This window comes from Prenolepis imparis, unplaced genomic scaffold (assembly GCF_030444845.1).
Source record: "Prenolepis imparis isolate NDT839.2.m4 unplaced genomic scaffold, iyPreImpa1.0 SCAF_3, whole genome shotgun sequence".
NCBI lineage: Eukaryota > Metazoa > Arthropoda > Insecta > Hymenoptera > Formicidae > Prenolepis > Prenolepis imparis.
This window is the reverse complement of record NW_028141161.1, coordinates 4,418,710-4,431,522: the sequence shown is the minus strand read 5'-3', so window position 1 is coordinate 4,431,522 and position 12,813 is coordinate 4,418,710. Positions and strand designations below refer to the sequence as shown.

At 31.9% G+C, this 12,813-nt stretch overlaps 3 protein-coding genes across 3 annotated transcripts; 2 read left to right on the top strand and 1 right to left on the bottom strand.

Annotated features, from left to right (window-relative positions):
• Window positions 1-5,083: 5,083 nt before the first annotated feature.
• On the bottom strand, window positions 5,084-7,057 carry LOC145933385 (uncharacterized). Its single transcript, XM_083033045.1, has 6 exons — window positions 6,919-7,057; window positions 6,628-6,757; window positions 6,287-6,511; window positions 6,020-6,212; window positions 5,489-5,658; window positions 5,084-5,404 (listed from the first exon to the last, which is right to left on the bottom strand). The coding sequence occupies exons 1-6, from the start codon at window positions 6,925-6,927 to the stop codon at window positions 5,190-5,192; spliced, it is 942 nt and encodes a 313-aa protein (XP_082889171.1). The 5' UTR covers window positions 6,928-7,057; the 3' UTR covers window positions 5,084-5,189.
• A 404-nt stretch (window positions 7,058-7,461) lies between these two features.
• On the top strand, window positions 7,462-8,629 carry LOC145934301 (uncharacterized). The gene is made up of 5 exons (XM_083034663.1): window positions 7,462-7,723; window positions 7,838-7,946; window positions 8,029-8,109; window positions 8,179-8,367; window positions 8,444-8,629. The coding sequence occupies exons 2-5, from the start codon at window positions 7,839-7,841 to the stop codon at window positions 8,627-8,629; spliced, it is 564 nt and encodes a 187-aa protein (XP_082890789.1). The 5' UTR covers window positions 7,462-7,723; window position 7,838.
• Window positions 8,630-8,652: 23 nt separating this feature from the next.
• Window positions 8,653-11,807, top strand: LOC145934300 (zinc finger BED domain-containing protein 5-like). The gene is made up of 2 exons (XM_083034662.1): window positions 8,653-9,876; window positions 11,744-11,807. Exons 1-2 carry the CDS (start codon window positions 8,771-8,773, stop codon window positions 11,805-11,807), a joined length of 1,170 nt encoding a protein of 389 aa, XP_082890788.1. The 5' UTR covers window positions 8,653-8,770.
• The last annotated feature ends 1,006 nt before the right edge of the window (window positions 11,808-12,813 follow it).

The following is a 12,813-nucleotide window of genomic DNA, read 5'->3' as shown; positions in this document are numbered from 1 at the left end:
TATGGCAGCAAATTTGGCGCCTTTGGAAAGGAATGTTGGACGTGCGGAAAAACCGGACATTTCCGGTCTGAATGTCCTAATGAGAAGGGAAACTCGGTTTAGCCGAGCTTACCGGGGAAAGTTCGGCTTGCGAGATGAATTTCCCGGAAATTGTGTTTAATGTTAATAGAATTAAGAATGTTGATTGTTTTGTTTATAAGGGAAAAATTAATGGTAGGGAGTGTTCTTTCAAGGTTGATACGGGCTCCGATGTTTCTATAATAAATAGTAAATTTCTTGAAAAGGAAAAGAGAAAGATTTGTAAGGATTGTGTAAATTTGAGATATCCTACCGGAGAAAAAGTTCCTGTAAAGTTTCAGACAGAAGTAAGACAAAAGTTGAATTAGGTAAATATTCTGTAGAAATATTAATGTTTGTTGCAGAAATTAATGACGAATGTCTTTTGGGAATAGATTTTCTGAAAATGGTAAATTTAGATAAAGTTTTTGAATCAGTTTTTGGAACTTCGGTATTAGAGAAAGAAATAGCTAGAATTGAAGATTCTTCTGAAAGAGTTCCGATTTCCTTGAAAGAACTCTATGAAACAAATTCCCGAAATTTAAATGGAATAGAAAAAGAGAATTTTGTTGATTTCCTTAGCGAATTTAAGGATATATTTTCTGAGAATATTGTCGCGGGAAATTGTAATGTTGTTGAACATGTAAATGTGCAAGACTCTCTCCCCATAAAACAGGTTCCTTGTAGGATTCCAATTCAGATGAGAGGGGAGGTGGAAAAGATTTTGGAAGATATGAGTACCCGAGGAGTAATCGAGGAGTCACAAAGTCCTTGGGTTTCCCCTGCTGTTATGGTTAAAAAGAAGGACAATTCTATAAGGTTCTGTGTTGATTACCGAAAATTGAATGCGGTTACTATCAAAGACTCCTATCCCCTCCCCCGAATTGATGAAATTCTTGACCAATTAGCAGGTAACTTTTGGTTTTCTACGTTAGATCTCAAAAGCGGATATTGGCAAATAAAAATTCGTCCAGAGGACAAGGAGAAAACGGCTTTTTCAATCAGCAAGGGACTTTGGCAGTTCACAGTAATGCCCTTTGGTTTGTGTAACGCCCCTACAACATTTGAACGTCTTATGGAAAAAGTTTTACATAATTTATTATCAAAAATTTGCCTTGTTTATTTAGATAACGTAATAATTTTTGGAAAAAGTTTTATTGAAATGATTGATAATCTCAGAATTGTGTTTTCGCGATTACGGGAAGCAAACTTAAAAATAAATCCGAATAAATGTGTTTTGTTTAGTAGAAATGTAGAATACTTGGGGCATGTAGTCTCTGCGAAGGGCGTTACTACGGATCCTAAAAAAATTGCCGTCGTTAAAGATTGGCCGATTCCCCACACGAGAAAACAATTGCGTAGCTTTCTCGGGTTTTGCTCTTATTATCGAAAATTTGTTAAAGGTTTCTCTTCTTTAGCTAAACCTCTTTACATGTTGACAGAAAGTCAAACTAAATATGTGTGGCGAGAGGAATGTCAAAAAGCTTTTGAGAAGTTAAAATTTTTATTATGTTCTTCTCCAATTCTTTCTTTCCCGAGAGAGGAAGGAGAATTTATTTTAGATACCGACGCTTCAAATATTGGAATTGGTGCGGTGTTATCGCAAAAGCAGGAAGGAGAAGAAAAAGTGATTGCATATTTTAGTCGTGTACTCAACAAAGCTGAGCGAAATTATTGCGTCACTCGTCGGGAACTTTTGGCGATAGTGGATTCAATTAAGTCTTTTCGCCACTATCTTCTAGGAAGAAAATTTCTAATCCGTACGGATCACGTTTCGTTACGGTGACTTTTGTCTTTTAGAGATCTAGAGGGACAACTGGCTAGATGGTTGGAGAGATTACAGCAATACGAATTTGAAATTGTTTATCGAAAGGGAATTTTTCACAAGAATGCTGATGGATTATCCAGAAGACTGTGTGAGACAAGCGGTTGCCAATATTGTACAAAGGTAGAAAAGAAAAATTTGGAAGAAAGAGAACAACAAAGTTGCTCGCATTGTGCTGGAAGGCGAAAATTTAGAGAATTGGCGTGAGGCTCAGCGACAAGATCCTAACATCGAATTTGTTCTTTGTGCCAAGGAAACGGGAGTACGTCCGTCACGTTCGGAAATTATCAGGAAAGATGTTTCAACTCAGATATACTGGTCGTATTGGGATTCCTTGGTGTTGAAAGATGGAATTCTTTATAGAAGATGGGAAGCTCCAAACTTAAGATCAAGTTTTCTTCAACTTGTAGTGCCTCGAGAGCGAGTCAAGGAAATTTTCGAGGAGGCGCATGATTCTCCAACAGGAGGACATTTTGGAGTTAATAAAACTTTAGAGAGAATTCGGAAACGTTTCTTCTGGGCAACCTGTAAACAGGATGTCGAAGAATGGTGCAAAACGTGTAAAATCTGTATTTCGAAAAAAGGCCCCTCAGAAAAAGGAAAATCTCCTCTAGGTTTACAATGTTGGAGCTCCACTAGAAAGGGTGCAAATGGATATACTTGGCCCTCTTCCTTTGACCAAGTCTGGAAATAAATATTTACTCGTAATTGTAGATTGTTTCACTAAATGGGTGGAGGCTTTCCCCATAAAGAATATTAGGGCTAAGACAGTGGCCGAAGTTTTTGTCAGCCAGTTCATCTCCAGACATGGAGTACCTATTGAAGTTCATACCGATCAAGGAAAGAACTTCGAGTCTAAGCTTTTCTCGGAATTGATGAAGCTACTTGGGATCAGAAAGACGAGAACTACCGCTCTTCATCCTCAATCTGATGGGCAAGTCGAACGCCAGCATCAAACCATCACGAAATTTTTGGCAAAACATGTGTCCGAGGATCAAAGGGATTGGGATCGATGGATTCCCATGTTTCTCCTAGCCTATAGATCTTCAAAGCATGAGACCATTGGGGTGACTCCGGCAGAGTTATACTTTGCTAGGGAACTTAGGTTACCTGTGGATCTTTTGCGAGGAAAGCCTGAGGGTGCCGTCCCATGGACGTCGGAATAATCGGAAAACGGAATCGGAAAGGTGGAATGGTGGGGAACTAACCAATCGGAATTATTCCGTTCCGATTTTTCACAGCTGGGTTCCCCATGGTGATTATTTTTCGGAACAGACCAGTGTGTGCGTGAACTTACCGGATAGTACAATAGGTTATGTGCGTTTTCAACTTCTGCAAAAGTGTTATACAAAATCTAATATTTGAAAATCTGAATAGTCAAGACAATCTGTTCCTTGTCACAAAAGAAGAAGTAAAATCTTATATTATACCTGGGTAATTAATATAATAAAATAATGAATGTAGTAAATAATATTAGTACATAGTATTTTATAACAAGTATATTTTATAATAGCAGTAATTTATATTAAAAATAATATATTACATTTTGTTTATAGGTTTATTTGATAATAAAAATTAAAAAATGAAAGCAAAAACAGCTCGATTACTTCTTACAAAAATGATAGTGAAGTGACAAAGTACTCCACAGTTATTTTGGCAACAAGAATTTCAAAGAAGACAGCTGCTGAAAGCTTTCACTATTTATAAAATAATGAAAAAGAGAGAAAAGCAGCAGAACCAACGACGATTTTGGGTACGTCAAATTTTTAACGAAGAACGAAGGCGCTTGCAGGGAGCAAGTGATAATTTAATAAGAGAAATGCAGTATATTGATATAGAGAAATATATTGAATACCTTCGTATGGACAACTCAACATTTGACGAACTATTACGTCTCATCGGGCCGAAGATCGAAAAACAACATGTAATAAGATCTCCAATATCTGCTCGTACACGTCTAGAAATATGCCTCCGATATTTAGCATCAGGAGATAATATGGCATCAATTTCGTTTGCTTTTCGAGTAGGACTTAATACAGTTTCAAAGATTGTCTCAGAAACTTGTGAGGCTATTTGGAATGTATTGAAAGAGAAAGTATTTCCCGAAATCAATGAAGATCTTTGGAAAGAAAAGGCCAACGAATTTGAAAGGCAATGGAATTTTCCTAATTGTATCGGAGCAATAGATGGAAGGCATATGACAATAATGGTATGTGATTTTTTCTTTACTCTAATTTAATAATAATAATTCAAGAGGTCTACCGCACTTCAAGATATGTACACCTATTGTTTACATTTCCTTATTTCCGTTTGTTAAAGTCCTTGTTATTGTTATTATGCTTAAAATTTGCACATACATCTATTGTTGAGGGTAGATCCTCTGTAAAATAACTGTTTATTTTTATTAAAAAAATTAATATAATTGGTGTTTTAGGCTCCACCCCACAGTGGTTCGAGTTATTACAATTACAAGGGCACTCATAGCATTGTTCTTCTAGCAGTCGCAGATGCGAATTATTGTTTTACCGCAGTAAATATTGGAGCTGAAGGTAGAAGAAGTGATGGAGGCATTTTTATGGAAAGCGAAATTGGACGTCATCTTATCAACAATACATTAAACTTACCTCCTCCGAGATCAATTGTTGAAAATGGTCCACAATTGCCATTCGTTTTAGTGGGTGATGAAGCTTTCGCCTTAACATCCTTTATGATGCGACCTTATTCACGTGCGAACAATTTAAATTTACAAAAAAAGATATTTAACTATCGACTTAGCCGTGCTCGTAGAATTGTAGAATGCGCTTTTGGTATTTTTACAGCACGTTGGAGAATTTTTCGACGACCCCTTACGACAAATATACACAATACAATTTCAATAGTAAAAGCAACAGTTTGTCTACATAATTTTCTAATGCAAAAAGATCTCGCAGTTTCCGCTGAAAAAAGACAATATATGTTATTACCTTCAGATTATGCAAATGTATGTAATACTTCTCAATTACATTGTTTTGATAATATAGAAATAGTTAATGGAATTCAAAGTGCAATTAATATTCGAGATGCATTTACAAACTATTTTTGTACCGTTGGAGCCATAGAAAAGCAATGGAAGAAGGCATTACAAAATGACTTTTAAAAGTTTTAAATAATGACTTTTATATTATTTATTTATTATTTATATATATATATAATGTCGTTTTCTTATAAAACTACTTAAAAATGAATGACACGTATGTTATTGAATTTAATTAAGACATAAATAAATATGAAATAAATATGATATTACTCTCTATATATATGATATCTCTTAAATATTATCTAATAATCCCAATCTTTCCTCCGTTTCACGCAATTTCATTAAAAACTCTAATTCTAAGTTAGATCTTTCTCTGTAGGGAAGTCGACGCATTCCTTCCGCTAATCTTAACATAAACCCATCAATAGGACTGGGTTGAACATTTGTGTTTAAAGCCTCTAATAATGCTCGATCTATTTCATCTGTATTACTTGAACGTCGTCTTTCTGAAACCAAACAATATATTTAATTATTAAAAACTATAATATCCTCATATTAATGTGTGTGTAGTATCTATTTTAAACACAAACTTTGTGAAGATGAAGCGGTTGCAGACGATTCAGAAACGGATGATGGTGGTCTGTTTTCTAAATCGATATAATCATCGTTACCATCATTCGTAGATGAACAGGAAGGTGAAGGAAGATTTGTTACTCGAGCTGTGTCTTTTTTGTTAGATAATCTTAAAGATGTATATGTTCTAAAACAGAAAAAATAGAAAATAAATTTAGGCCCGATTGTACCAACGTTATTTTGGCTTTAAGTGAGATTTACATATGTATCTATCTATAGCTTTCTTTCTAAATAAGTAAAGACAGACATATTTAAGTCTCGTTTAAAATAAAAAAACGTTGAGATGTAATCAGGCCTCATGGCGAATTTCTTCAACATCGGTTAATTTTAATTTCTGATTAAACGATTCTTTATCTCTTTTCAGATACGTTTTTAAAAAGAGACAAAGATATAGTTTAATCGGAGGTTTAAGTTAACCGACATTGATAAAACTAATGATTAGTTGTTATTATTTCGAAATGTCATTTATTATATTCAAAATAACTTACTCTTTATATTCTAATGTGTCATTAAGAAAACTCATTGCATCGTAATAGCGGAAAGATGGTTTATTTATAGGAGTACCTGCAGCACCACTCCTTTTTTCAGTGCTTTGTATTTTCTTAAAATTCCTCCTAGCTTTAGTGTAGCAATCTCTTAAATATTGCCATCTTTTTTCAGCATCAACAGGTGAGTATATTTCTAAAATATTGATTTTTTTTAAAGACACATGCTTGTAAGGAGAATGTAATGATAATATTGAATCATAAATTTACCTCCTATACAATTACTGACTTCTTGCCATAGATCTTTTTTCTTTAGTTTAGTTCTTTCTTGAAGTGGTATACGATGATCATACAAGGCTGGTCGTTGTTGAACTATACTTATCAACTCTTCATCTATGTCTTGTGTTTCTAAAGTATTATTTTCATTCTCTGTTACATCCTCTGTTACATTATCTGTTATACTTTCACAAGCTAATGTCTCCGTTATATTTTTATCTAAACAATAAGAATGGAAATTTACTATTGAGCATAACGAAAAAAATTTTTGTGTGCTAATATACTATATATAATTACAATTACTATACTACAATATTATGTACAATTTTTCATACTTATCATAATAACTTTTCCAGCCTCATCAACATTTAGAACATGACATGCTTCGTCGTAATTAGCAAAACAGGAATGTTGGTAAAGAACATCCATTTTCAACACCCATCCGCAGTAGCCACATTTTGTTTTCTAATAATAATAAATAAATGACATCATACAAATAAATAAAGTAATTGAATTTTAACTACTATAAGCATATTGTATAAATGTTAGAAATGTATGACTCTATTATTAAATTAAAATTATAATCTAACATAACTCAGCATACATATCATAATTACAATACTTACAAACGACATCACATTCCCCTTTTTTAATCAAAATATATAAAACAGCAACTTTATCACAACACTCTCTCTTAAGTGACAGATATTTATGAACACTTTTGCAGAAGTTGAAAACGTACATAACCTACTATCCGGTAAGTTCACGCACACACTGGTCTGTTCCGAAAAATAATCACCATGGGGAACCCAGCTGTGAAAAATCGGAACGGAATAATTCCGATTGGTTAGTTCCCCACCATTCCACCTTTCCGATTCCGTTTTCCGATTATTCCGACGTCCATGGGACGGCACCCTGAGCCTTTTGAGGAGAGATTGCTTCCGGGTAGAAATTTTGTGAAAAATTTAAGAGAACAATTGGAAGAAATTAATTCTTCTGTTAGAGAGCAAATGAGTCTGAAGTCTTCTCAGATGAAAGCCCGATATGATCAAAGAGTTAGAAAAGTTTTTTTTGAGGAGGGGCAGAGAGTCTGGTTTTTCAACCCCCGCAGATTTAGAGGAAAAGCTCCGAAGTTACAGAGGAATTGGGAAGGTCCTTTCCATGGCAGCGATCGCGTAAGAATTGATGAATTTTTTCACTTTTCATTTTCCACAATTCATAATCTCACGTGAACATTTCCAATTTTCACATATGCTCTGAGAGTGATCGTGTACTTACAAAGTGGAAAAGTGAAATAACCAGAAAAATTCATAGTTAGAAACCACTTTCACCTCTATCCTGTAACCTCAAAATATCTTGAAGAGTATTCAACACAATAAATAACCAATCTTGTTACATATCTGTACAGCATTTGGATTGTTGAAATTGCAAGTATGTATTAATACTATTAATTATATTACATTATACCGTATTACTCTATATTCGTTTATATATGTTGTATTATTAGCCATAATTTAATATAATTTATACAATTAATTATTTTAGTATGAATGTCACATACAAGCAGCGGGATATTCTGCTGAGTTCGCTAAAACAGCATCCGGAAATAATAAGAGGTCGAGTTTCAAGAAAGTCTGAAAGCCGGAAAGAATTGGTTATTATATAAAGATAATAATTTCGTATATATTTGTATTCAATATTCAAAATTATTATATTTTATTAATTATACATTGCAGAAAGATATATGGGAAAAAATAACAAATAAGCTAAATAGCTCCGGAGAAGGACCGATTAAAACTGTACAAGAATGGATTAAGGTACTGATTTGTAAAACAATACATGAAGAATATTAAAAGCAGTGCATATATATTTATATTTTTTCATAGAGTTGGTCGGATTGGAAAATGTACGTACTTAAAAAGGAAACGAATAGAAGGAGAAATGCACAAAGCACTGGCGGTGGACCTCCAAAAATAGTTAATTTTACTGATCTTGAGGAACAACTGTTGGAAATTCTAACTCCCGAGGCAGCTGGGATGGCAAATATACCTCAAGCAGGATTTCAGTCAAAGAAGGTAATTGGCCACTATGATTATTCTTTCTTCTATTATTATTATTGTTATTATTATTATTATTATTATTATTATTAAGGGAACTAATGTACCTCATCAAGAAGTCCCTGGGCATGAAAGAATTTTACAAGATGAAATCATGAATAATTTGATAGTAGACGTTAATGAAACCTTCAATATCGAGAGTTCGAAAGCTGGATCAGTGTGGCGATATGGGCCGGGTTTTATGCGCATACGCGGCCGAAACAACGGCGTATCATGTTAGCTATCAAGTGGGCGCTAAAGTCTTGGCGGCGGGCGGCAGGCCTAGTGACAGCTGACAGCGAGCAGTAAGGGTTAGTTAGGTAAGTCGATTAATTATAAATAATATTATTTATTATATATTTATTAATATAATAATATTAAAATGGATAACGTAGGAAAAGGAGCAATTAAAAAACAGAGAATTAGGAAATTTCAAAAAGCATGGCTAGATGAAAATATTTTTAAAGGATGGTTGGCTCCTCATCCTGTAGAAAATAAACCAATTTGTATAATATGTAATAAGACCATCAGGTGCTGCAAAACGGATTTAATTAAACATTCTGAAACATTTAAACATTTGGAAAATTCGAAAGAAATTAATTCCGAAAAACATAACGCGACTGAAAATACAAGCACATTAACGCATAAGGATAAAGTCAAACGCGCAGAAATAAAATTAGCTTCTTTTTTTGCAGAGCATAACGTTGCTTTTCGTACGGTGAATCATTTAATTCCGTTATTAAAAGATATTTATATAGATTCTGAAATTGCACAAGATGTTTCACTTGCTCGACATAAGTGCGCAAATATTATCACAAAAATTATTGCAAAACGCGAAATTGAAAATATTGTTCAAAACTTACGAAGTTGTAAATTTTCCATTTTAATTGATGAAAGCACAGATATTTCAGACACCAAAGTAATGTGCGTTCTTGTTCGATATGTGTCATTTTTAAATAAAAATGTTGTAACGCAGTTATTAGAATTATTATCTTTAGATGCGACAGATTGCACCGCGAGTAAAATTTTTGAAAATTTTAAAAATCTTTTAAAAGAAAAAAAAATTCCTATCAAAAATATTGTTGGAATGGCATGTGATAATGCATCAGTAATGACAGGACGCAATAACTCTTTTATGTCTCGTTTAAAATTAGAAATACCAGAATTAATAACATTAAATTGCATTTGCCATTCTTCCGCGATTGTAGCCAGTAAAGCGTGTGAAAAATTGCCGTTATCTTGTGAAAATTTAATTAGAGGAGTTGCCACTTATATTTCGGGCAGTGCAAAAAGAAGTGCAATTTTAAAAGAGTTTCAAGAATTTTTCAATGTAGAGAGAAATAAAATTTTAAAATTATCTAGTACTAGATGGCTTGTGTTACACAATTGCGTTGTACGACTTCTCGACAACTGGGAAGTTCTAAAAAATTATTTTATTTTAGCGACAGTAGAGGATAAAACGAAATCTGCGGAAACCATTTTAGCAATGTTAAATGATAATTCAATTAAAGCATATTTATTATTCTTAAAATATTCATTAAATTATTTTAATAGTTTTAATGCTTTATTTCAGTCGCGTGATATTTTAATTCATAAATTATATTCAACTAGCCAGAAATTAATTCACCAGATAGCTCAAAATTTCATAAATTTTAATGCTCTTAAAGATATTTCTACTTTAAATATAGACGATCAAAATAATATTCAACATATTGAAAATATATATCTTGGACCCGAATGTAATACATTATTAGAAATCTTTGGAATGCGCGCAACAAATTAAATTAAAATGTTTAGATTTTTATATCACAGCAGTTCGAGAAATGCTGAAGCGTTTACCATATAAAGATAAATTATTTGAATAATTAACTTTTCTAGAACCGAAGATTGATGAAGAAGGTAGACTTAAAATTAAAGATTTAACCTACATTGCTACGCGATTAGGACATATTGATATCACAAAGTTAGCTTTTGAATGGAGAATTTTGCCATCATGTTTTGATGATGAGCAGAAAACAGAGTTAGCGTCTTTAAAAATAGATCTAATGTGGAAAAAAATAGTAGAATTTAAAGATATTTCTGGGGAAAAAATGTTTCCAAATTTAGAATCTTTAATCGAAATAGTTCTTTCTTTTCCCCATTCGAATGCCGAGGCCGAACGAATTTTTTCAATAGTAACAGATATAAAAAATAAAAAAAGGAACCGATTGTGTAATGATATCCGCGATTTGTGTTATTCGGTCTCATTTTCAATCACAAAACATTAATTGTGTAAACTTTGAAGTAGACGCCAGGCATTTGGAACTGCATAACGCGCAAAATTTATATGGAGAACAATGCACACCTGATGGTTCTTAATCATTTTGTTTTTTTTTCACTTTTAAATATTATTTTATTTTACTATTTTATTATTTCATTAATTTTATTATTTAATTATTTTATTTTGTAGAGTCACACATCTAGCCAATATTCTCTTAATGCATGTTAGTTATGTGTTTTTATAAACTTGTTTCTTTTCAGAGTTTTATTATTATTCTCTTTTCAGAGTCATAATATATCTTAATAACGTAAACTTGTGTACCTGTAACGTAAACTTGTGTACCTATAAAAGTCAAAGCTTTGTGCAATTTTATTTTTATAATTTTATTTCTAAATATATAATTATTATTCTATTTTTATTTCTATAATTATTTATTTTATTTAGATAATTATAATTTGTTATATAATTAAGTTTATAACATTAATTTGATTTTAATTATATTTATATTTAGAGTTTCATATATATATATATGTTATAAAATCTATTTAAAACGTTATTTTATTTTTAGTTTACTATAAGATATAGTTTATTATAAAATATAGTTTATTTAAAATTTATTATCCGATGTTTCTTTATTATTCTAGTACGTTAATATTTTTTGTTTATTAATTTTGATTAATTTTTTGGTTATGAATACTGGTAAGGTTTTTGGCAGTTTTCCTTACCCTTGCAACAAATGTTGGTATTCTTTAATATTTTTCTGCCAAATAAAATATTTTATTTTGAGTTATATTAAAAGTGTTTTATTTTTAAAGTTATTTTAGCCCTTTCCCCTTTTCAGCTTTTTTTTATTTTATTCTACAATAATAAATGGAGCTAATTATATTTTTATATATGTGCGCGCGCGCGTGTGTGTAGACAATTTTTTTTTATTTTTGAGAATTGATAAAGAAAATGTTGCATATATATATATATATATATATATAAATCGAAAAAGTTCATATATATATGTATATATATAATTTTTTACCGATTCTCAAAAATTAAAAAAAAATTTGCGGGGCGATTAACGATACCCCTCTTTCTTGGAAATAGGTACTTTACTGATAGCGTACTGGCCGCGCATGCGCGAAAAACCCGGCCCATATCGCCACACTGAGCTGGATCGAGCCAATCGATGGAAGAATTGCCAGTTATTTATATCGAAGATGTCGACTTCGGCAATTCTACTACACATAGTGGCATTCCATTTGCAGTAGATGATGATAAAGAAAACGCGAGTTGCGAATCAAAAAAAAAACGAAAGGCAGGATTACTGCAGAACCCACTTTCTAAAGTCGTCAACTGCAGCGATCCATCTATTACAACTGCCGGCAGCTGTGATAACAGATGTACAAAATCTGAATTATTGAATAAAAAGAAGGTAAAGGTAGATTGTTCCTACAATCGTTTTGAAATCAAACAGATGAAAAAGAAGAATGAAGAAAAGCTACCTTTTGTGTTACCAGAAAAAATAAAATCTTTAAGCGAAATATCACATTTGATGCTACGCGTTCAGGAACAGACACTTGAACTGAATCGTGAAGAACAGCAAGTGAGACAAGATACGCTTGAGACTCAAAAAGGCATTCTACAAGAGCTAAAAGAAATGAAAGAACTTCTGCAACTACGAAAAAAAGAAACAGAATAAATATAGGTACATAACATCAATTTTGACGTGATATATTCAAGTATTTTTAATACTTATATAGTTTATTTTGTTCTGTTATTAAATTGTTTATTTTATTTTGTTCTTAAAAACCAAAGAAAGCGTAGATTGTAAGTATATATAACTACTAATTATTTTTGTCAATAAGATTGTTTATTTTTGTTGTAAGATTCTATTTTGTTGTAAGATAAACAAAGTTTAATATGACTGTTGATTATAAAAATAATTAGAAAAATTTGTATAGAAATTTATCAAAGAACTGTACCTTAAATAAAAAATAAAGCATAATTATAAATCATAAAAGGTAATAAGAACTATATTTTAGTAATACAAGATTTCGTTAATGAATAAAATATTGAAATATTAATATGTGCATTTATTTTATTAAACTATGAAATTACTATATAATTCCTACTGAATGACCAAAACTATAGACATATACGAATAGTAAATGAAT

Excerpts from the sequence above, each read along its gene's own strand:
- LOC145934300 (XM_083034662.1), top strand. The coding sequence starts at position 8,771 with ATGGATAACGTAGGAAAAGGAGCAATTAAAAAACAGAGAATTAGGAAA. Across the intron at positions 9,877-11,743 it reads GCGGAAACCATTTTAGCAAT|GTACTTTACTGATAGCGTAC; the intron begins GTTAAATGATAA and ends TCTTGGAAATAG.
- LOC145933385 (XM_083033045.1), bottom strand. Across the intron at positions 6,512-6,627 it reads TGGAAAAGTTATTATGATAA|ATAAAAATATAACGGAGACA; the intron begins GTATGAAAAATT and ends CTTATTGTTTAG. Across the intron at positions 5,405-5,488 it reads AACCGCTTCATCTTCACAAA|AAAGACGACGTTCAAGTAAT; the intron begins GTTTGTGTTTAA and ends GTTTGGTTTCAG.
- LOC145934301 (XM_083034663.1), top strand. The coding sequence starts at position 7,839 with ATGAATGTCACATACAAGCAGCGGGATATTCTGCTGAGTTCGCTAAAA. Across the intron at positions 8,110-8,178 it reads CTGTACAAGAATGGATTAAG|AGTTGGTCGGATTGGAAAAT; the intron begins GTACTGATTTGT and ends ATTTTTTCATAG. Across the intron at positions 8,368-8,443 it reads CAGGATTTCAGTCAAAGAAG|GGAACTAATGTACCTCATCA; the intron begins GTAATTGGCCAC and ends ATTATTATTAAG.